Here is a 26,344-nt window from a genome sequence, read left to right as displayed (position 1 = left end):
GTTTTACTTGGCACCGACTTCAAAATTATAAAATATTTATTTAATCATTTCTGATTAACTAAATCAAAATACGAATTACTTTGTACTAAATAAATTTATTTTACACTTTTTAGTTTCCGTTTTGAAGTCGGTTTTTTTTTGTTAAAAATTATTTTATTATATCCCTAAATGATAAGGGTGTCCCAACCCTTAATGTTTATTTTTAAACAAAATTTTATATTTTTATTTAAGTATGATTTGGCATTGAAAAATACATACAACCATTAATTTTCACCTTTCTGCTACCAACCCCTATTTTTTAATAGCGTTTAGCGGCAAAACAAGGTTTGCCGAATCAACTAGTATCATATGAAAACGTGATGGAATCAAATATTTTCAGATAATAATATTTATAGATATATTTACATATACCTTTGAATGAATTTCTTCTAAAACATGTAAGTTAAGGTGGATTTATATTTGACTGTCGTACCGTGTCGTGTCGTGTCATGACGTGATGGCTAGCGTTTACATTATTATGTCGTGTTCTGACGCAACAGAACGATATTTTGAATCAATACAGCTGCAGCTCTAGAAAAGGTCAAACGTTTGAAATTTCCTACTGTGAGTTATCGGATTCTGATTCAGATTTTGGAGTGGATATTCAATTTTTAATGCTCGCCACTCTTTTAAAAAAAGAACGAAAGAGTAGGCGATTTAGGATTCATCCAATCAATAGACAAATATATTATATATTATATTGTTTATGTTTTATATTATAAATAAACAAGCCACGCTGATGCGTCATAACACAACACTGTTCATATCAATCTGACGTGTCGTGATAGCGCCGTTTTAGCAGCCCCCGCAACCCGCTTATCTGACGCGAATCGGGATCGGTTCTGATGCGACACATCAGAAGCCGTCACGACATGACACAACACATAAATGTTGTCATATAAAATGTATGGTGCCGATTCTGTTCTGATGCGACACGACACGACACGTCAGTGAAATATAAATCTTCCTTTATAATAAAATAATCCTTTTTCGTTAAATATGACAGGAATTTTAAAAAAATAACTCTTGATAAGTCATCTAAGCAACGAGTTCTAAACAGCGAACGCTTTGGTCAGAATCTATGTACTCTATCCACTAAGCCTTGGCGACTAAGGTATATCGAATCATGGGTAATATTATTTAACGAACTATTAGAACTATTTAAAAGTACAATATAAACACAGCATCGATTACCAATCACTGAAATATTGAAAAATATAAAGAAGGTATAATACATATTTCGTTTTTAAGGCTGATTTGCAATCGATACTAGTACGATTTCTTTTCTAGTCTGAGAGTCTGTCCTTGAATGTCCATCGAGTCTTTGAGAGCACGTAAGGTCGTCGGTCCATTCTGTTATCAAAAAACTCCCGATAGCAATTCTTACTCCTATTGGGGAATATATCTACCAGTCGGCAGAAGAGTAGCGTGGTGTAGCACTTAGGTATATCGAGTCATGGGTAATATTATTTAATTATTTCAATTATTTTTATAAACTATGACCTTTAACACTTTATTTACCTTTTCAAAGGCGTTAACAAGTTTGAAGACGGCACTATAGCAATACATTATCTATCTAGGTACAGCTTGGCACATATTGTCTACGTATATTTTTTAAACTTTTCACTTATATACACCATTTGTAATGCCTATTTAAATATTTAGTTTTGGTGCCTGTAAATTTAATGATTTCCCTATGTAATCATCATCATCATCATCGTTATCATTTCAGCCTATCACTAATGATATATTGGCCCTATGTAATAAAGAGCAGTTTTTAAAATATATGATGTATACATTTTTGATATAATATTCAAAAATGTTTAGGATTCCTAATGTGTGGGTAACATAAAAATAAAATCGTACATATATATGATGTATGTTATTTGTTTATACGGCATAATGCAGACACGAAGTATTTAGCGTCACTTAACGTGTACGTACGTAAACAATACGTCAAAAACGTTATAATTTTTTGTGGTAGGTTATAACAGGAAATATCCTGTTCATAATCTGAGCAGCCGAACTATCGTTGTAGGACTTGCAGGCGTCAAAAGGTTACGGTAACCACTTACCATTTAGGTGGGCCGTAAGCTTGGTTGCTACTCTTTTCATGTATAACAAATGACGTCACAATCAGGCGTTTCGGATGTGAATCCGACATGCCATCTCATTATATGAGATTCTCACAATAGGAAATTCAAAGCAGTTCTAATTTTTTAAAATAAACAAACAAACAATTAACACTCAACGGCCTATATATATATATATATATATATACATCGCAGTATGTGAAGGTGTTATGGTTTTAGAAGCACAAACAACACAATCATATGTTGGACATATGATGACTTGACGATTGATTCGCTTGTATAATCGAACTTGTGATTGCTAGTGCATCATCTATAGTTTCTTTAAGCACTACGCCAATGTCACAAAGTATACAAAATATCAAAAACTTAAGCACTAGTTAATGTTTGTAGTATTTTCGATAAGTAAGCATGTGGGTGAAATGATAACAAAATATTGTATATTTTATAACTAGCTCAACATAAGACAAACCATTCTTTTTTGTAAAACAAATTAAGCAACCAAAACACAAGTGACGTCATTATAGACATATATTTTTAGAAACTTTTAATATTATACAAGGTTTTAATTATAATTATAAGTTGCAAAAAGCATTAAAAATATAATAATACTTTACTCTTAATTGTACACATTTATATGTAATATAAATGTATAATATATATGTAATATAAATTTGTACAATTAAGAGTAAAGTATTATTATATTTTTAATGCTTTTGTACAATTATGAGTAAAGTATTATTATATTTATGAAGCTTACAATTAGTAACACAATACACAAAATGACATGTACCTACAACAGACAACAGGCGGTTTTATCGCTAAACAGCTTACCTACCTTATACCTTTTATCCAGTACGTATTCTTCCTAATTTCTGTACCATAATTACGACATGATTTATGTACGTGAACCGGTGATTATGGCGTTTGCAATAGTGCCATAATATCGATTACTCAAAACGACCATCAACAACATAAATATGCAAAAATATTATTATTTTTATGTGTAAATCATAAATCATATTGTTACTGACCATTCAATTTCAAAAACTTTTTGGTTGTTGTAATACGTGTATTGTTTGTGTGTATGTGTGCGTTTATAATGCTTGAGTACTGCTTTATCCATATACTAGTACATTTTTTTCTTTTAATTTAACAACATTTTCTTTTATACTAACAAGCGTACGGTTCATCTGGTAGTAAGCCATTACTGTAGCTTATAAACGCCTGCAACACCAGAAGCCTCGCAAGCGCTTTGTCGACCTTACCACCTATCCGCCCAAGAGTTCTGGTCACCTCACTTACCACAAAAACAACACTGCTTAAAAGCAGTTTTCTTTAGCTGTGATTTTCTGTAAGGTCCAGTTACTTCGCCAGGCTACTCCAGATTTTGAGTAGGATATTTCCTGCTGCGCCCCAACTCAGTAATATTTGTGTACTTATAAAGTATTAAGGCTTTATAGTATGCTAGCTGTGCCCGGCGGTTTCACACGCGTAATTTGAGGAAAAGATAACCTATATGACCTCTGTAAATGGCCTATCTGACACAAAAAGAATCTTTCAATTCGAAACAGTTTCACAGTAAACAAAATTTTCAGCTTTATAATATTCCATAGTATATAATAGTTTCATTTTATTGACTTTGTCAGAAATATTAATTCAGTTATTATATAGTATACGAATGTAGTACTTTATTCGACTGAAAATAATTTATGAGCCGATTTGAAAATGTGTTTGTTTTTTGTTTTGTTAGACGAAACCAAATATAGATGTTGAACTATAGTAGTTTGTTTAATAGGAACGGTTTGGAGTGGAATTGAACCAAAATGTCAACTCAACTCAACAGTCCGTATCATCATCATCATCATTTCAGCCTATCACAGTCCACTGCTGTACAGAGGCCTCCATAAGTTCGTGCCAAAAATGGTGTAAGCTCATGTGTTTTGCCTATAGTCACCACGCTGGGCACGCGGGTTGGTGACCGCCGGGCTGGCTTTGTCGCACCGAAGACGCTGCTGCCCGTCTTCGGCCTGTGTATTTCAAAACCAGCAGTTTGATGGTTATCCCGCCATCGGTCGGCTTTTCAAGTTCCAAGGTGGTAGTGGAACTGTGTTATCCCTTAGTCGCCTCTTACAACACCTACGGGAAGAGAGGGGGTGGCTATATTCTTTACTGCCATAGCCACACAGCTTACTTTACTTTTGATAGTGATTTGATAATTTTTATCTAGTTTGTATAAACTGGTTTACAATGACGATGATATTTTAAACAAAATGAAAAGAAGATGGAGTTTACAAGTGTGGTGGTTTTTGTGCGTTATTTAATGTATGGGCTGTTTATTTTGGTGTTGATCGATTTTGATTAAAAAATATATTTATTAAGAAGATATTTTTCAAAATTGATCACTTAATATGTATGGAATATACAAATGTTTGACATAAGCAGAGACTTAGCTAGTGCTGTGACCGCTACACCAATGTTTCGTCAAATTATTGCTATTATTATTTATTCAGACAGGCGTTTGAATAACTTATAGGCTGAAGTGATGATCAAAAGTAAAAGCTATAACAAATAATCTGTATTAACAACAGATGAAGACGAACTTGTTACTATTTACTACAGAAACGTAAGCAAGCATTTATTTTTTGTTTCGAAAAATTGCTTCCTCATTGTGGTAGGTTCTACGCTGTAAAATATCAAGATATAGTTACTAAGAGAAAAAGGTGAAGCCATTTTCTCAAATTTAATTTCTAATCTAAAGTTGTAACTTTTTAAACTTATTGTTTATTAACACTGTTATTAAAGCCGAAATATTTCATCACTTTTTTGTTGATGTTATTCAAACTTTGTGAGGTGAACTATCTATCTAGAAGAACTCAGAAATCTATCTAGAAGAACTCAGAAAGATGATCGACAGACATCATATCCCGTTTTTATGACTTAATTATCTAATTTTTTCGAAGTACAAAAAGAGTGAAACATGTAAAAATAAAATAAAAAAGCAAACGCTTAGACCACTCAAACATATAGGTATAGTAACGAACCCGCAATCACCAGTCTGGCAGCCAGTGCTATAACGCTACGCCAACGAGTTGTCAAACATATTTCTGTCATCAACATAATATTTGGAAATCGTAAATAAATCATGCGTCTGACCTAGTGTGTTTTATTAGTAGATGATGTTAGTTTAAGTTATAGTTTAACTTTAAACGTTTGTTTTGTTTTAAATTAAGAACAAAAGTCGGGTTATTATGCCTGTTTTCAAAATTAGATTGAGACTGTTATCTCAACTACACCGATCAATCTCCTCCGTGTCTTCTCCATTCTACAAGACATTGGCGGAGTGAACCGTGCTCCACTGGCACAACTGAAAGCCATTAAACCTATCAATGAATATTTGTATACAAAGTTTATTTTATAACCTATATTGTAGGTATATACTTATAAATATTATTTAAAAAAAAACAGTAAAAGTTTATTTACCTACCAGGTCTATTACTATGCATGAAATCATTGATAAGTTTTCATAAAATATTAAATAAATATTGAAACATTTACGTAATCGTAATACAAATTCAGTATGGTCAAACTAATTTCTGAAACCTGTTACAATTGTGTATTTTACAGTTAATGAGATACGCGATTTTTATTTTTATTTATTATGAAACTATAACAGATCAAACTGTCGTGTCTTTTCTGAATCTTTGCCACATATAAACGCCAAAACTACTGAATGCATTTTAATAAACTTTTCCTTCTTTTAAGTTTATATTATAATACAAACTAGGGCACTGATTACCTACTTTTATTCCAAAATTCAGTTCAGTTTGGGTTAGGAAAAGGGATAAAAAATTAAATGAGCAACTATGCAATTAATTAATTAATGTTTCTAATTAATTTAAGATTACTCATTAAGGTTTTAATTTATGATATTAGGTACTAATGTATTTTATATTAGACTCGTTTATTAATAGAACCAACTGATTTTCAACTCATCTTTTGAGACTCGCTTATTAATTAATGGACTTGATTTTCATCTAGAATTATTTTGTTTCATTTATTTATCTAAAATAATTTTAATTATTTAAATGGATGATTCTCGAAGGATGTCCCGTAAATAAAATGTTAGTAGGTTGATACATAAAATATGTATCCAGTTCTTTTAGAAAAAAAATATATCATTACTTTAACAATTTAATGTTTTCCGTATTCAAATTAATGAAATATCTTCCTCTCAGTCTGTTTTAAAAAAGTTTTTAGTTAACACTTTAAAAAATATTTACAAAAAATTAACGACGCAACATCTACGTTAAAGTTAGTTAAAAACGACTATTTTTTGTTAAAACTCTGAGAATAAACTCGTTATTTTGTTTTTATTCCATATTCAAAGCCATTTTTTTAACACACTAAAGTACACCGTGGTTTCACTTGGGTTGACGTTTATGTCTACTGTTCTACTAAGCTGAATAAAAAATAATTTATTACTTCTAAATAAACGTACATAATGACGAAGTAATAATTCAAATCAGGCCAATCTTCAAAATTCAATATTACTTAATTGTACTTAATTTAATATAAAAGTTGTACTCTTAGGTAAAAAATAAATTGTCAAGAAATTTATATTTGTTTTATTCATAAGTAAATAATAATCAATTAAAATGATAGTTAAAAACTGCTATTTCATTTATGTAAAGCTAGTATTAAATATTATATTATATTTTGAGCACCTCAAATCGTTGTCAATATCAATAAAACGCTAGCTTTATAAGTTAACAAAGTAAACGTTTATTTGCGGAATGGATATAAAATAAACAAGAATACTTTTAAAATATTTACTTAATTTTATTTCATTCTTAATGAAGTTTACTTAATTGAGCTTGATTCTCTGTTATGACCGCATTTAATTTCAACTTCGTACCGTCAATGTAAACATGAAAAACTAAATCTGACAACACTACGTCTAAAATACATAAATATATGCAAACTCGATTAAATTAGATTAACATTTATTGCTACAGGTTTTACGTGTATCGAGTTCGTTTAATAAAATCACAAAGCTTAGCACAAAAAAAGTTATATTTTGATTAACTTTTTTTTAATATTATTTAAAAAAAACTTACATATGATCGCGAATAAATACTGGTTTATCCGGGTCCCATTCTGCCACATTAGTTTAGAAATAAGAATATTCATTTTAATATAAAAACTTTTTCTTTAAAATTATATTCTTGTCACTTATACAATATCCATCCAAACACTGCTGTGTCTTCTTTGATACTGAGTGCGAAGGTAGGTGATTTGAAGATGGTAAAAAACATACGCTTATTTACGTTGCGTTCCTCATTCCGATAATTGACTTAAATAATGTAACTAAATCACTTCATGGTGCCGATTAGTTAATTTTTTGATAAATTGTAACTTAAAAGCATTCAGTAAATTAATATTTTGTAACGTCAATGATACTTTTCTATTGTACTCTTATTGGTATACAATATTAAAACTGTAATTGTTTAACTATCTTAATGATTTTTAAGATACTTAAAAGTATTTACTAATTTAACTGATTTAAATTTGTAATTTACTTCTACCATATTTTAACTATTTTAATTCCTAACTGAATTAATTATTCTAGTCATATTTTTATTCTGTAGGTACACTGTATACTAAAAAAAAAAAACTTTAAATCTAACAGATTTTAATACTATGTTATTCGACCTACAGATTGATGAAATTTTTTAAATCTCATGATGTGCTCGTACATATAAAAAATAATTAAAACGGCTATATTACGATTTTATATCTCACTTTATAAGTAATACGTAAAATAAATTTTCATATAGTCTGAGTCATGATCGTGGTTTGTTTTCATGATAACTTTGTATGCTGGATAATTTTCATCAATTTATGCGTGATTTACAATACTGGACTTTTGGTATGGATGGAATGGATTATCTGACATTCATAATGGTTTGGTAGATCTAAAGCTGTTATTACTTTATAATGTAGGATAACTATTTTTTTTTTATATCTTATGCGCCATGCCATACATCTACCACTTAACTAAAGCTCTATATCATATGATTGTTAAAAAAAACTAATTATTACAGTTTTTGTTATTTGAAACAAACAACTTTATTTAATTAAAATGAAAATATTTTCATCAACTCTGTCTAGCAACATAGTATAAGAACAAATTATTACGACTATGATTTCGTTACGTTGAAAATTTCCAGTCAATTCTTCACACTACAAAACAGACTTAAAACCAATTTTTAATAATTTATATAAACTTAATTTCGTTTAAGAAAGTTATTTTCAAATATATACCTACTAAAGCAAACGTTTTTACAAGCAGAGTGTCTCATAAAACTTACGTTTAAAAATATTATATTCTGTATTTTATATCGTCAATCATGTTTCGCAATATTAATATTACACGCAAACATTGTTGTCTTTTTAATGTTTTTTTTTTTTTTTTTTGAATGTGTGATCACGTATGATGCGATATGAGTACAGGTGCAGTTAAACTACACTGTTTCGTAAATTTTGATATTTTTATCTAAATTGTATTTTATTTTCTTTAAATAAAGGTCGTAAAGTATCTACTTAGTGTAGTAATAAACATTTTTTTTTATTATAAATTTAAATATCAATTCAACGTGACGTTCAACTTTTACTTAAATAAGTAAAACATTAAAAAAGCAAAAGTTAACTACCTGTTTATGGGCTAGCTTAACTTAGTGAACAAAAAATAAAATGTTTTATCAAGCGCTAAATACTTTTTTAACTTATTAAAGTTACTTGTAAAAGTTAAATGTAAAACGCATGAAATACGGTAGTTAATTAATTTAATTTATATACTATAAATGAAACAGAGATTTTTTTTAAATCTATGTACGTATAATAATAGTCTGGCCATAAATATTGTTACATTTAAAAATAAACAAAATATTATATATGACTTTGGAATTTGTCGTTTTTATATCACTGTACATTGTGTTTTTTCATTTTCGCGCCAATAAAAAATACAATATTTGGTGATATTAAAATAGAGTGGGGTGATAAAGAGAATTGAATCGCTGAGATTGCATTATACAAAGTAGGTATGAAGCCAAATTCAATTTTTAAAACTTAAGAAACGCACTGGTCCTTTCTTAACTGATAATTTAAAAAAAGAATAGGGCGGTAAAATCATAACGAATACATAAGCGGTACGCAAAGGGAAGTCACAGAATTTTTTTACGGCGAGAAAATTTTTACGATTGAGTAAGATTTTGACAAACAAAATGACCGTATTTATGCACAAAGCTCTAAGGAAGCTTCACAATTAGTCAACAGATTACAACGTGGGCATTACCTATCCGACTTCAGTGATGTTTGGTAGGGTGTTAGCTATGAAGGAGTGATTGAGCCATATTTTTGTGAAAAAGGTATCAAAATATTGGTACAAGTCTATCAAGATACCATTCTTGAGAAGGTATTTAAGCCCCTTAACAACATTATGTTCAATAACCAAGAATATTCCTTTCAGCAAGAATCGAAACCAGGTCAGAAAGCTCGATGCTCCCAATCTTGGTTAGAAACCAACGGTCCGGACTTCATTAGAGCTGAAGACTGGCCGTCATCTACTCCTGATCTTAATCAGCTGGATTATGATTTATGGTCAGTTTTAGAGAGCATGGCTAGCTTTAAGTGCCATGATAATTTGGAGTTCCTAAAACAATCCATACGATTAACAGCGAAGAATTTTCCCATGGAAAGAGTGCGTGCCTCTATTGATAACTGGCCTCAACGTTTAAAGGACAGTATTGCAGCTAATGGAGACCACTTCGAGTAAGCTGTATTACATAATTATATTATAATGGTTTTATATCAATGTATTAAACTAACACATTGTAAGTAATGGTAATAAATGTTACGCGCAATAGAAAAAATGTCTTTGTAACAATATTTAGAGCAAGACTATGTATACATATTTGTATATATGTATATATAGTTTGGATCCAACGGGCACATCGTTCCATAGCTTAATTGGCTAGATCACAGACATGGCCAGTCAGAGATGCAGGTTCGATCCCCGCTGGAACGGTCGACATTTAAAATATTTAGAATTCACTAATGTGTGGGTAACACAAAAATAAATAATATGCACATGTATATAGTAGGTAAAACACAAAGCAATAATAAACGATTCACACTCAACGGCCCCCAGTAGGAGTTTCTCCTGTGTTGGGGATCCGGAAACACAAACAATACACACGCACAAACGTCCAGACCACGACAAACATCTATATGGCCAATACAAATATCTGTCGTGAGCGGGGATCGAACCCGCGACCGCCAGCGCAACAGTCAATACTGAACACTGCACCAACATCGTTGTGCAGCGTTGTTTTTTTTAAAAGAAATTTAATATCCACAAGAAATATAACAAAAATCCACTATACTCACGATACTTACAAAAAAAAAAAATAAAAAAAAAAAAAAAAAAACAAAAGACTGCACGCATGCAAGGCGAACGCATAACAAACAGAGCTAGTGTAAATGTTGCTAGTGCATTCGTTTAAGAAATAAACATTAATTGTAATCAACCGGATTCCAATTGATTCCATTTTTAAAACGGAATCTAAGCCACGAATTACTGTCCATTCTAGAACTATCGATATTAGTTTTTTTAATTTCTTTTCGAAATTGCAACACGGTTATTACGTCTATTTAAAACTAGCTGGGCCCGCGACTTCGTCTGCGTGAAATTTAACAAAAAAGGTATTTTTCAGTTCGCAGTTATAAAATTAATAAATTTCTAAAATAAAAGTAGCCTAAATTACTCCTTATTACATCAGCTTTCTGCCAGTGAAAGTCCCGTCAAAATCGCTCCAGCCTTTTCAGAGATTAGCCGGAACAAACAGACAGAGAGACATATATTTTGGTATAGGTACCGTGTATAGATCTATATGCATTTAGTAAAAAGCGGTTATTTAAATATTTCAAACAGACACGCTCAATTTAGTTATTTGTATAGAGATTAATTTTACTATCTTTAATTTCGATAGTTTGTATTTTCCATTTAATTGCGATATCAGAATCGATATTATAACCTAATAATGCAACTTACTTGCCCTAACACTTTAACCCTTTCAGGACCGTAAGACTACTAATATTACATTACAGCCTATACAGTCCACTGCTGGACATAGGCCTCCACAAGTTTACGCCAAAAATAACGTGAACTCATGTGTTTTGCATGGGCAATGGTGACTATGGAGTCACCACGCTGGGCAGGCGGGTTGGTGACCGCAGGTGTGCTGTGTGGCTACGGCACTAAAGAATTTAGCCACCCCTTCTCTTCCCGTGGATGTCGTAAGAGGCGACTAAGGGATAACAAGGTTCCACAACCACCTTGGAACTTAAGAAGCCGACCGATGGCGGGATAACCATCCAACTGCTGGCTTTGAAATACACAGGCCGAAGACGGGCAGCAGCGTCTTCGGTGCGACAAAGTCAGTACTAATATTAAATATAAGAATTTACCTGTAATTTTTAGTTCATTTAGGTATAAAGAGAATAATAATCATGAAATATTTTCTTTGGGGAAAGTTTTTTTTTTTTTTTTAATGTCACTATGTCGGCAAACAAGCGTACGGCTCACCTGATGGTAAGCGATTACCGTAGCTTATAGACGCCTGCAACACCAGAAGCATCACAAGCGCGTTGCCGACCCAATCCCCAATCCCCCCAAGAGCTCTGGTCACCTTACTACCTCACTTAGTATTTCAAGTTTTTCTTTGGAAATGGGGAAGTAACCTCGACCGTACAGAAGATCACAGCTAAATAATACTGCTTTCAAGTAGTGTTGTGTTTCTGTGGTGAGTAAGGTGACCAGAGCTCCTGAGGGGAAAGGGGGTAGGGCCGGCAACGCGCTTGTGGTGCTTCTGGTTTTGCAGCCTCACGCTTGTTTTCCGAAATATGATAGCGATCGTTACTCATACTAGGGAATATATCTACCATCCAGCATTGGAGCAATGTAGTGGATTAAGCTCTGATCCTTCTCCTACATGTGGAAAAAGGTGTATGCCCAGCGGTGGGATATTACAGGCTGAAGCGCGTAAGCGATAATTTAATAAGAGAGAAGACTAATGAGTCCTTAACTCTTTTTTCAGAGTATAATTTTATCTAAAACATACCCGATAGGTATAAATATCATTAAACGCGTTTTTCGTAGTAGGTATATCCTAAAACTAAAACCTGTAAAAGCAGAACTCTGTCAGGTAGCCTGTATCCATAGAAAATAGAAATTCAAGAACACTTATTCCACAGTGTAGTAAAAAAATTGTCAAATGGAATGTTCTCATAATTATGTTACTATATTTAATGTATTAGATAATCTGTGGTTCGTAAACTAAAACTTCTTCTAATAAAATGCACTTCACCTTTTATATACATATATATTACATACATACAGCTATTTATGTTGTATATAACATAAATTGCTGCTATAAACACCTGTTTAGTTGTAGTGTAAATAAAATAAATACCGACCTCTGTATACTGTTTTATTAATTTATACATACAGCAGGTAAAACACTCTGGGTTAATTTTATTCTAAGTAGTTTTGAGGTTTTGGGACTTCCCGGGACTTAAAAGCTAAGACTTTCTAAGTCCTAATGCACCAATTATCGACATTTTTAACCGACTTCAAAAAAAGGAGGAGGTTAATAATTCGACCAATAATTAAATTCGACCATATATATATTTTTATGTATGTTCGGGGATAACTTCGTCATTTATGGACCGATTTTGATAATTCTTTTTTTGTTGGAAAGGTACCCTAGTTTGGTACCATGATAAGGAAACCAGGATCTGATGATGGAATCCCAGAGAAATCGAGGGAAACTCTCGAAAATCTCCATAACTTTTTACTAGGTGTACCGATTTTGATGATTTTTAATTTAGTCGAAAGCCGATGTTTATCATGTGGTCATATTTAAATTACATCGAGATCTGATTACAACTTTTGAAGTAATGTTTGATAATGCGTATTTACTTGACATTTTTAACCGACTTCCAAAAAAGGAGGAGGTTCTCAATTCGACTGTATTTTTTTTTTTTTTTTTTTTTTTTAAATGTATGTTACATCAGAACTTTTGACCGGGTAGACCGATTTCGACAAATTTTGTTTTAATCGAAAGGTGGTGTGTGCCAATTGGTCCTATTTAAATTTATTTGAGATCTAACAACTACTTTTCGAGTTATATCTAATAATGCGTTTTTACTTGACGCTTTTTTCGTCGACCTACGTTGTATTATACCGCATAACTTTCTACTGGATGTACCGATTTTGATAATTCTTTTTTTGTTGGAAAGGGGATATCTCTAGTTTGGTACCGTGATAAGAAAACCAGGATCTGATGATGGGATCCTAGAGAAATCGAGGGAAACTCTCGAAAATCCGTAATAACTTTTTGCTGGGTGTACCGATTTTGATAATTTTTAATTTAATCGAAAGCTGATGTTTATCACGTCGTCACATATAAATTTTATCAAGATCTGATAACTACTTTTTGAGTTATCTTTGATAACGCGTAGTTACTTGACTATTCGTCGATCTACGTTGTATTACTCGTCGATGAAATTGAAGTCGGTTTTTTTTCGTTTGTGAGCAAACACAATTATTTTGTCTACCTACGTTGTATTACTTGTCGATATAATTGAATTTGGTTTTTTTCGTTTGCCTGCAAACACAATTATTACTGTAATAATTGCTATATTATTTGAGCATTGTTTTATATTATTTAGATTTTTGTAATCTCATAGCAGTAGAAACAATGTTAAGGCTTTTATGACTGGTTTTACCCACGATTTTCCCTTAATAATAAAAAAATAACTTAAAATCATTTCGTGTCGAATTCCTTGGCAAAATCTAAATATTAATTTTATGTATGTGTTTTATACTCCATTAGCTTATTAATATGTTAAAATGTATATTGCATAATATTGCGCATTAATTTACTCAAGGTTGAAGGTTTTATGTAAATCTATAATATATATAAACGCGAAAGGTCACTCATCACGAAATCTCCAAAACTATAACACCTACAAACTTGAAATTTGGCAGGTAGGCTCCTTATAAGACGAAGGCATCCGCTAAAAACGGATTTTATGAAAAACGACCCCTAAGGGGGTAAAACGGGGGTTGAAAGTTTGTATGAAAGTCCTATGTTTTTGAAGTAAGAGACTTGAAATTTCAAATGTAAGCTCTATAGATGGTGAAAAGGTGTCTAAATAATGTATCTTTAGAAAGCAACCCCTTTTGGGGGTTAAAACGGGGGATAGTAGGTTGGATCACTGATCACGAAATCTCCGAAACTATAACAGTTACAACCTTGAAGTTTGGCAGAAAGGCTCCTTATAGGGCGTAGACATCAGCTAAGAACGAATTTTACTACGAAATTCAACCCTTAAGGGGGTAAAACGGGGGTTGGAAGTTTGTGTGAAAGTCCCATGTTTTTGAAGTAAGAGACTTGAAATTTAAAATGTATGCTCTATAGATGGTGAGAGGGTGTCCAAATAATGTATCTTTACAAACCAACTCCCTTTTGGGGTTAAAACGGGGGATGGTAGGTTGACTCATTCATCACGAAATCTCCGAAACTATAACAGCAATAAACTTGAAATTTGGCAGATAGGTTTCTTATAAAGTGTAAACATCCGCTAACAACGGTTTTTCGATACTCGATCCCTAGGGGGATTAAATGGGGGTTGGAAGGTTGTATGAAAGTCCTAAGTTTTTGAAGTAAATGACTTGAAATATAAAATGTATATACGTATATATAGATGGTGAGGAGGTATCCAAATAATGCATCGTAATCTATATATATTAAAAAGAAAGGTCACTGACTAACTCATCATGAGAACTCAAAAAACGCTACAGGGTCAATCCATCCAGGATGAACCCTCCAGCCATTATAGTTAGTAGACGTCCGCTATGAACGGATTTTGCGATATTCCAGCGCTAAGTTGGGTTTAATTGGGGTTAACATATTTGTATGAAACATATACAGCAGCTATAAGTTCGCCTGATAGGTTATTTATACTGCAGCCTGAAAATAAAGCTAAGAATGTGGTGTATAGAGAGGTTTTATAAAAACAACTATTAAATTATACTAAATTGTGCCTTTTAAAAAGTTACTCAGTGTGATAAGCATTTCAAGTGACTGAAATAAAAAAATAATTTGCGTTAAACATCTTAATAGTAATGCATAGCTTCTTAGCCACGCGGATGTAGTCGCGGACAACAGTTAGTGTATTATAAAACCAAGTCCCCAAAAGTGTATGTGATCGATTCCCTCAAAATCTACTAAACGGATTTTCATGCGGTTCAAAAGGAAGGTTTACGGAACGGCTAAGCCGACTTTGGCGAGATTTTCACTGGAAGTTTGCCGGGAAAACTTTGTAACACACTGATTTCAACGCGGGCGAAGCCGCGGGCGCAGCTAGTATACACATACCATATACCTATGTATCATATACAATATACCTATGTCTCATGACTTTTAATTTAATCTTAGTTTTAAATTTTTAATTATAATAACATGAAAGAAATTATTTATGTTTTAATTACTTATATTATATTGTAAAATTAAAAAATAAATAGACCAAATTTTATCATATATAAAAACAATATAGTTGCAATAATGCAATTTTCAACACATGGTTTGCTGTTACTTAGATAAACAAATTAATGCCTATGTTACTAACAATACGTTTTTTATAAATGAAAATTTAAAAAATAGACATAAAAGCTATATAATATACATAAGAGACCCAGAGAACCAGACTCGGGGCGGGAATCGAACCCATAACTCCCTAGAGAAAAAAAACAAGGTCACTGTAAACTTCGCGAACAGACCAGTCGCATAATAACAGGATCAGGCATATATGGTAAACTTTCGGACGTTTTTTCTAGTTACGATGTGAAGCTAAATTGGCACAATTTAATATCTAAATATTTTAGAATTTTGCAAAGACCTGCCAGTTTTTTCACTATGTTTTCCGTTAACGTATAGCAGGAAATGAGCTCTGAATACTGATAACATTCACAGTATTATTTTAAAATATATTTTAAGTAGTTTTATAATATTTTTATCAAACTTGATGTTATACCTATACATAATCGCCGGCATTTTGCCGTTCTACGTAAAAAATATTCATAACATAGGTAATTTAAATTTCCTGTAATTAATATAATAAATTTAGTCTTTTTTATATACAACTGGGTCAGAAAATAAGCATACGGCTCATACCGGTGATTATAGTAGCTTGTAGACGCCTGTAACACCAGAATCATTGCAAAGGCGTTGTCGATCTAACCTAGAAAAAATATGGTAGCCAGAAGCTCTGGCTATATTCAACAATATATTCATATTCACCACAGGAACACAAGACTACTTCAGTGCAATATTATTTAGCTGTGTTGTTTTGTAAGGTCGAGGTACTTTCCCGGTCTCTCGTATTTCAATAAAATAGTGTCGACAAATAGATCATTATAAAATAACGCGATTGCTCATAGTTTTACTTGCAGTACTTTGTACATTACAGTGTGAAAATATTTAATTCAAATAATTTTTACAAACTAATACTGGAATATTTTAAATTTAATTTCCTTATATTAATCTTCTTTTTTTCAAACTTCAAGCCACTTGCTGTGATGCTTATATTCGTGAGAAGTTTTATTTGAGAATTATTTGAGAAATTTTAGTTTCGAAAAATACACAAAAAATATAAAATGTAACTAAATATAATATAAGATAAATTAAATTAATTTTCTCGTTAATTACATACTAAATTGTTATTATTTGATAGATTTCATAGAAATATGCTTTTTTTTCAATTATTTAATAGATGAATTAAAGGTTCAAAGAGCTTATTAATTAACCTCAGACGCAAAAGAGACAACCTAGAAAGAATCTACTGAATGGGCTGCCCATAACTAGTTAGCGTTACACAGACGACCTTAATTAATGTGTTGCGGGGAATCACTGAATACTGGTGGCCCATGATATCAGATCATTTTCAAAGCTTTCACTTATACGGGATTTACTTATACGCCCGGGGGGCGGAAAAACATCACGAAATATAACAAGGAAGGAGGTGCTTCAACAAGTGAAACAAGCTTAAAGTGAAATGAGCTTTCCAATAAATATAAAATAAAATTTGTATTTAACGTTTATTATTACAGCCTATACAGTCCACTGCTGGACATAGGCCTCCACAAGTTTACGCCAAAAATAACGTGAATTCGTGTGTTTTGCCCATAGTCACCACGCTGGGCAGGCGGGTTGGTGACCGCAGTACTGGCTTTGTCGCACCGAAGACGCTGCCGCCCGTCGTCGGCCCGTGTATTTCAAAGCCAGCAGTTGGATGGTTATCCCGCCATCGGTCGGCTTCTTAAGTTCCAAGGTGGTTGTGGAACTTTGTTATCCCTTAGTCGCCTCTTACGACACCCACGGGAAGAGAGGGGGTGGCTAAATTATTTAGTGCCGTAGCCACACAGCACAGTATTTAACGTTTGAAAACAACTTTTTATATTAGTTACCTATAATAGAATTTCTTTGAAAAAGAAAACATTATGTAACTAACGTATTGCTCGCAGGGAATCACTGGATACTGCCAGTACATGACCGAGTTTATTTTGAAAAATTAAATTTTATTGATGATTCCTCGTGCTAAGAAAGTTATCCGCCAAACAGCAGTAGAGCAGTTTGTGGTTTAAAGCTTTAACCCATCTCCCGGTGCTCGGTTCCTATATTCAGAAAACGGTTCGTTTTGGTTACTTACCGTTAAATTAGAACACGTAGTATTCAAAATTTAATATTAAATTTAGAAAATGTCGTGATCAAACTTTTACGGTTCGTGAACAACAGGAATCGCTTATGAACATAAATACCAGGTTTTAACAATGGCGAATTTTAGGATTTAGCGCCCCGGGCCAATTAAGTTTGCCACTCCATAAATGAAGGGAAATACCAATGCAGCTGGATGTGATTTTTCGGAAAAAATATTTTCTTTTTAAAATAAATCGATTAATAATTAATGTAACTGATTAATAAAAAAAATTCGGCTGACCTTTTTTTTGTAAGCTACTCATTCAATTTTTACAATGTTGTAAATTGTAATTTTAATAATACTCGATGAAACTAATGCTATAACAATACGCATTATATTTCGGTTGGCGTTTCTTTAGGTAAATTTCGCTTATAGCCAATAAATGTCGTATATAATACTAGCTTCTGCGCGCGACTTTGTCCGCGTTGGACAGAGGCGCGCGCAATACTTGATCATTATTTTGCTGCGATGTTATTTTAAAACTGCGATATCTCCTGAGATACTCATTGAAATCGAATTATGTAAAAGGCTATTTTGTTTTAAATGAAATACTTGTAATGAATAACGTATTTATTTAGATAAGGAATAATATCATGTTTATAAAAACCTCTTCGCAGATAATGCATTATTTTAGAACAAACTTGGTTAGCATAAAAAAGGTTATAGTGCGCCAACCTTAAAAGATAGATATATGCTGTCGCGAATTGGATTTTTGCGAAACTTTAACTGTTTCACAGCGCACACAGCGGAAGCTCTCAAAAGGAAAAAAGAACCGCCGATTTTGAAACATTCTTCATTGGTGCTCCGCTACTTTTGGCCTTAGCGTGATGGTATATAGCCTATAACCTTCCTCGATAAATGAGCTATCTAACACAAAAAGAATTTTACAAGTCAAACCAGTAGTTTCTGAGATTAGCGCGTTCAAACAAACAAATAAACAAACAAACAAACGAACAAACAAAATCTTCAGCTTTATAATAGTATAGAATATAGATATAGATTATTTTTCATCTCCTAATATGCTCGGCTTTTACCGCCCCTCGTACACGACTTGCGTCACATCGCCCAGAATGCCGCTCCAGGCCATAGCCTTTTAGGACCTAGGGTAAGTACGTCCATGGACTTGGCCTTAACCCAGCTGTGATGTTTACATGCTGATTCAGTTCAGAAAACTCCTAAGAAACTTAACAAATACCTGAACTGTAAATATTTTTCAAAACTCTTAACTTTAAGTGTAACTCACTTGTTAATAAAACTCAAAACTTTATAAAACTAGCTGACCCCGCAAACGTTGTTTTGCCATATAATTATGTCATAATCTAAACTAACCTAACCTAACCCCCTTAATGCCCCTCCTCCCTTATAACTTATGGGTATGAAAAATAGATGTTGGCCGATTCTCAGACCTACCTGGTATGCACACAAAATTTCATAAAAATCGATCCAGCCGTTTCGGAGGAGTATGTTAACTAACATTGTGATGCGAGAATTTTATATATAAGACTAGCTGCGCCCGCGGCTTCGCCCGCGTTGAAATCAGTGTGCTACAAAGTTTTCCCGGCAAACTTCCAGTGAAAATCTCGCCAAAGTCGGCTTAGCCGTTCCGTAAACCTTCCTCTTGAACCGCATGAAAATCCGTTCAGTAGATTTTGAGGGAATCGATCACATACACTTTTGGGGACTTTGTTTTATAATACACTAAAACTGTTGTCCGCGACTACATCCGAGTGGCTAAGAAGCTATGCATTACTATTAAGATGTTTAACGCAAATTATTTTCTTATTTCAGTCACTTGAAATGCTTATCACACTGAGTAACTTTTTAAAAGGCACAATTTAGTATAATTTAATAGTTGTTTTTATAAATCCTCTCTATACACCACATTCTTAGCTTTATTTTCAGGCTGCAGTATAAATAACCTATCAGGCGAACTTATAGCTGCTGTATATGTTTCATACAAATATGTTAACCCCAATTAAACCCAACTTAGCGCTGGAATATCGCAAAATCCGTTCATAGCGGACGTCTACTAACTATAATGGCTGGAGGGTTCATCCTGGATGGATTGACCCTGTAGCGTTTTTTGAGTTCTCATGATGAGTTAGTCAGTGACCTTTCTTTTTAATATATATAGATTACGATGCATTATTTGGACACCTCCTCACCATCTATATATACGTATATACATTTTATATTTCAAGTCATTTACTTCAAAAACATAGGACTTTCATACAACCTTCCAACCCCCGTTTAATCCCCTGAGGGATCGAGTATCGAAAAACCGTTCTTAGCGGATGTTTACACTTTATAAGAAACCTATCTGCCAAATTTCAAGTTTATTGCTGTTATAGTTTCGGAGATTTCGTGATGAATGAGTCAACCTACCATCCCCCGTTTTAACCCCAAAAGGGAGTTGGTTTGTAAAGATACATTATTTGGACACCCTCTCACCATCTATAGAGCATACATTTTAAATTTCAAGTCTCTTACTTCAAAAACATGGGACTTTCACACCAACTTCCAACCCCCGTTTTACCCCCTTAGGGGTCGTTTTTCATAAAATCCGTTCTTAGCGGATGCCTACGTCTTATAAGGAGCCTGCCTACCTGCCAAATTTCAAGTTTTTAGATGTTATAATTTTGGAGATTTCGTGATGAGTGACCTTTCGCGTTTACATATATTATAGACTAGCTGTGCCCGCGGCTTCGCCCGCGTTGAAATCAGTGTTTCAAAAAGTTTTACCGGCAAACTTCCAGTGAAACTTTCATCAAAATCGGCTTATTCATTCCGTAAACCTTCCTCTTGAAGCACTCTCTCCATTGGTGAAACCGCATGAAAATCCGTTCAGTAGATTTTGAGGGAATCGACCACATACGCTTTTGGGGACTTTGTTTTATATTAAGATGTTTAACGCAAACTTTTTTTTATTTCAGTCACTTGAAATGCTTATCACACTGAGTAACTTTTTAAAAGGCACAATTTAGTATAATTTAATAGTTATTTTTATAAAACCTCTCTATACACCACATTTTTAGCTTTATTTTCAGGCTGCAGTATAAATAACCTATCAGGCGAACTTATAGCTGCTGTTTATGTTTCGTACAAACTATCATCCCCAATTAAACCCTCTTAGCGGTGGAATATCGGAAAATCCGTTCTTAGCAGACGCCTACTTACTATAATCTACCTACCTACCAAACTTCATCTTTGTCCATCCTGGATGGATTAAAAACCACTGGATGGTCCCAGCGGTTTTTGAGTTCTCGTGATGAGTGAGTCAGTGACCTTTCTCTTTTATATATATAGATTTCGATACATTATTTGGACACCTCCTCACCATCTATAAAGCATACATTTTAAATTTCAAGTCTCTTACTCAAAAACATAGGACTTTCAAATAAACTTCCAACCCCCGTTTTATCCCCTTAAGGGTCAAGTTTCGTAAAAGCCGGTCTTAACAGATGTTTACACCCTATAAGGAACCTACCTGCCAAACTTCAAGTTTGTGGCCTTTATAGTTTCGGAGATTTCGTGATGAGTGAGTCAACCTACCATCCCCCGTATTAACCCCAAAAGGGAGGTGATTTCTAAAGATACGTTATTTGGACACTGCCTCACTATCTATAGAGCACACATTTTAAATTTCAAGTCTCTGACTTCAAAAACATAGGACTTTCATATAAACTTCCAACCCCCGTTTTACCCCTTCAGTGGTCGATTTACGTAAAATCCGTTCTTAACGGATGTTTACGTCTTATAAGGAGCCTACCTGCCAAATTTCAAGTTTGTGTATTATTATTAATCAAGGCTGGTCTTTGTGGTGCTGTGTGGTTTTTTTTTTTTTTTTGATATCGCAGGGTAACCCATTTACGGGTGATATCCAGGATGCCCGGGTAGGCATTCCTAGTACCGTATGTCGGCTTAGCACTTGGAGGTGCACTACCGACCAAAACCCCTGCGGGAGCCTTCAGCCGCTTTAATTGGAGGGTCCCGGATCTGCAGGCAACAGGATACCTCCAGCGACAGGCTGGCCTCGGCGAAAAGACCAGACTTCTCCTCCATGGGACTGTCCGGCTCACCTCTGAACAATCCCGACGACGCCATGTCTAGCAGGACCGGGTTCCCATCCCGGCCCGACATGGGCACAGGGGCGTTACTGGAAACGCATTAAGTAGCGCCTCCTACGCACCCCCGTTCGTCGCCTGCGGACGGAGGCCTCGTCGGCGGCCTCCTCTCTCATCCGCTCATCGTTCTCCTTCTGGGACATTACTGTCTCGCAGAAGGAGACCATCGCCTTCCAGGACTCGTCGTCACCGAGCATCGCGGTGATAACGCTCGGCAGTGACAAGTCCCCTCCGAGGAGGTGCTGTGTGGTTATGGCATCAAAGAATATAGCCACCCCCTCTCGTCCCGTAGGTGTCGTAAGAGGCGACTAAGGGATAACACAGTTCCACTACTACCTCGGAACTTAAAAAGCCGACCGATGGCGGGATAACCATCCAAGTGCTGGCTTTGAAATACACAGGCCGAAGGCAGCCAGCAGCGTCTTCGGTGCGACAAAGCCAGCCCTGCGATCACCAACCCGCCTGCCCAGCGTGGTGACTATGGGCAAAACACAGGAGTGAATTTGTGAAGGCCTATGTCCAGTAGTGGACTGCGAAAGGCTGCTGTGATTGTGATTGCAGGCTGATCTTTAGCTTACTTACATCCCTTTAAAATTCACGGAACAGATTATTGTTGAATTTTAAAGGTGGAATTACTATTTACTTACTACATAGGTACCTAATTTGTTTTTAAATTTTAAGTTCTATCAATATTTATAAATAGGTGTTTTATTTTCTTTATTTATTTATTTATTTATTTATTTAATAGGCAATCCGACAGCGTTATGTTGCAATAGTATGTTACAATATAATGTACAAATATGGCTAAAATAGGATCACACTGATATATAAAAATATTATTCTTTATAAAATACATAACTAGACACTATATTTAAAAAATAACAGAAAGTAATAAAAAGTAAATGGCTATGTTCCGTCCCCTCCACTGCAGTTAGAGGTGAGTGTAAGACATGAAAAGGTGAATGCGTGTTCGTGTAGGTGTGCATGTAAAACGAAGGTGTATTAGTGTGGGTTTGTGTATAAATCTGTAGGTGCTGGTTTTGAATATTTTTGATGATACTATGAAAAATGCATCATTTTGATTTCTTTTTTAAGTGCCGTCTTCGTTCTTAGGTAGAACAGGTCTAAGTTTGGATACTGCGTATTATACGTATTGACAATACGGCAGAGGACCGAGTTACGTGCGTAATTAGTTCTTACTCGAGGTGTATGGAACAATGGTTTAATATGTCTAGAGCGTCTTGGTGGTATTCGGAATTCAATCTGGGATAAAAGCTCACTGCAGTCTATTTTCCCACTCACGATATCATGCAATAAGATAATATCGTACTGCTTACGACGTTGGGATAGGGATTCAATTTGGTAGTGTTTACATGAATCAACATAGGTGTGACAGATTCTGTAACTTTTGAAATTTAAAAGTTTTATAATTTTTTTCTGGAGTGATTCAATCCTGTCGATGTGTACATTGTATACAGGGGCCCATATACTACAAGCGTATTCCAATATAGTTCGAACGAAGCAGAAGTATAAACTTTTGATACAACCTATATTTTTAAATGTGTTGCAAACTCGTGATATGAAACCTAGTTGACTATATGCTTTAGAAATTATTGTATCGATATGATTTATAAAAGTCGTTTTGGAATCTAGTATCACCCCTAGGTCTCGAATAGAATATACTTTTACGATGGGGACATTGTTTGTAGCATAAGTATATAATATAGGATTCTTTTTACGAGTGAAAGTAATTTGATGACATTTAGCTGTGTTTACAGTGATACGATTAGTTAAATAATATGTGTATAGATTATTTAGGTCACATTGTATTTTGTGGCAATCAGTGATGTTATTAATTTTTAAATAAAACTTCTTGTCGTCGGCAAACATTATAAATTTAGAGTAAGTTAAACATGAACCAATATCGTAGAGATACGCATTGTAGAGTAATGGACCCAGTATAGACCCCTGAGGAACTCTAGAAATAACTGAAACGTAAGAACTTTGCACTCTTCCCAAAGTTATGGCTTGACTCCTATTTGTTACGTACGAGCTTATCCATCTAAAAAGGTCACCTCTTATACCCAGGGCATGCAACTTGTGTAACAGAATTACGTGATCAACCCTGTCGAACGCCTTTTCAAAATCTGTGTATATAGCGTCAACTTGAATACCACTATCCATTGAGCAAAAGATGTAATCTGTGAATACCATTAAATTGCTTACAGTGGAACGCCTCTTCATAAATCCAAGTTGCTCATCCGGGATCGAAGAGAGAATTAACGGACTTATAGATTGGTATACTAATTTTTCGAAGATTTTACAAAATAAGTTTAATTTTGAGATTGGCCGATAATTCTCAATCCGACCACGGGAACCACTTTTATGAATGGGTATAACTAACGCTTCTTTCCAGATACTAGGAAAAGTGCCAAAAACGTTCAAAGAAAGATTAAAAATTAAGGTCAACGGCTTAGCTAGGCAAGAAGCAGAGTTTTTTTATAAACGTTGGAGGGATCTTATCACTACCTGGGCCCTTGTTAAGATCAATATTTTTTAGCAATTTTAAAACCACATCCTCAGAAACGCTCAGCCTATGAATTGTATCAGTTGATTCTGCTAGTGGTGGGAGATTATATTGAGAAGCTGGTTTTTGAAATACACTTTCGGAAAAACGGCTGAAACCTTCGCAGGCGTCCGCTTCACAGCGGTAAGAATTGTCACCCAATGTTAGTACGTTGGGATATCCTGTGTTGTTGCTACGTAATGTTTTTAGGTATGACCACAGGTATTTAGGGTTCCTCTTAAGATTTATTTGTATATATTCTTGATACGAATCGTAACATATTGCTTGGATTTTCTTTTGTCGCTTACGTAGAATAGAAAACTCATCGTAGTCTCTGGGATTACCGTGCCGAATCCACCGCCTATGCGCTCGGATATATAATGATTTATTAATGTTAATATGTTGATTTTTAAATAACTATAATTCTTCAATAAATAAATTATTAAAATCCAACCTCTCTTTACATTATCATAAAAATATCACCTCTTTATTCCTTTTCTAAGCTGGTGGACGCGAAGTGGTCCAGCGGGTGGACGCAAATTGGATTTTATGGACGCAAACTGGGTAAATCGCCTAATTCTGAAGTTTGTCTTTAAATAAAATAATAACAAGATGTTTCGAACAAAACTGAATCTTTAAATAGACTATATAATGAACACAGTAAATAAAATTTTCATAGAAATTAGTGCTGGGACATTATTATGTTCTTCTTCAAACTTGCCAACTGCACTAAGTGGACGCGAACAGGCAAAATGCCTATGTGAGACAGCAAATTGTTCGGACATGGTACAGATAGAATAGACACTCTATCGCTTACGTGGTTAAATAAAGTTGGGGCTTTTCTAAATTATCAACAAAAACAATGAAAATTATATACTATATAACGTTTTGTATAAATACAGGTTTTTGTTTACTGAATAATTTATACAAGAAAAACCCGAAATTGCTAATTGCTTTGACCTTCCACGAAAATGGTCTCAATTCAAACTTTGAGAACTTATTATTTAATTTTGTCATTGTATCAATAGAATTCATTTGCAGTTTGTTGAATCAGGGGATCGACGCGTTGGCACAACGGTCATAGCATTGGTTTGTGGCTGTTGCGTTGGCGGTTGCGGGTTCGATTTCCGTATATGACAAACACAGTATTGTATTGGCGATATAGATGTTTGCCGTGGTGTCGGTGTTTATGTAGTCCGTGTGGGTTTCCCCACCCTGTCTCGAAGAGCACGTTAAGCCGTCGGTCCCGGTCGTTATCGTTATATATTAGCACGTTTAGCCGTACTTGAAAATGGTTTTGAGAATTTATTGCTATATCTTCTATCCATTCACATCTTCCGCCTCGTCTCGCTCCGCTCCTATCTGGTTAAGTTCTATGAAAATTAGTGCATTGGTACTTAAATATTTAATGAATAAAGTTCTTTCAACAATTAGTTAGAAGCGTGAGAGTTGTACACAGAAAGACAGGGGTAAAACGTTACAATTCAATTTATATGAGATCTTCATCATGTTTGAAGTTAACAAATAAAACGTATGCAATGTGATAAAATTATAAACAAAAGCGATTAAGATACATGAATTATATTGGGATCAATCAAAAACCGAGAAACAGCATAAACTATGAATAAATATAACTTTGT

The 26,344-nt window shown here is 34.1% G+C and overlaps 1 protein-coding gene across 1 annotated transcript in view; it reads right to left on the bottom strand.

The window, feature by feature from the left end:
* The window catches only part of LOC123665613 (facilitated trehalose transporter Tret1-like), a 37,288-nt gene extending 29,966 nt beyond the window's left edge, over window positions 1–7,322 (bottom strand). Inside the window, exon 1 of the mRNA XM_045599891.1 lies at window positions 7,250–7,322. Coding sequence (XP_045455847.1) covers window positions 7,250–7,322 — 73 coding nt within the window. The remainder of the gene's footprint in view (window positions 1–7,249) is intronic.
* Window positions 7,323–26,344: the final 19,022 nt, after the last annotated feature.

Source organism: Melitaea cinxia, chromosome 24 (genome assembly GCF_905220565.1).
Source record: "Melitaea cinxia chromosome 24, ilMelCinx1.1, whole genome shotgun sequence".
Taxonomy (NCBI): domain Eukaryota; kingdom Metazoa; phylum Arthropoda; class Insecta; order Lepidoptera; family Nymphalidae; genus Melitaea; species Melitaea cinxia.
The sequence above is the reverse complement of the archived record's forward strand: the minus strand, read 5'-3'. Positions and strand labels throughout refer to the sequence as shown.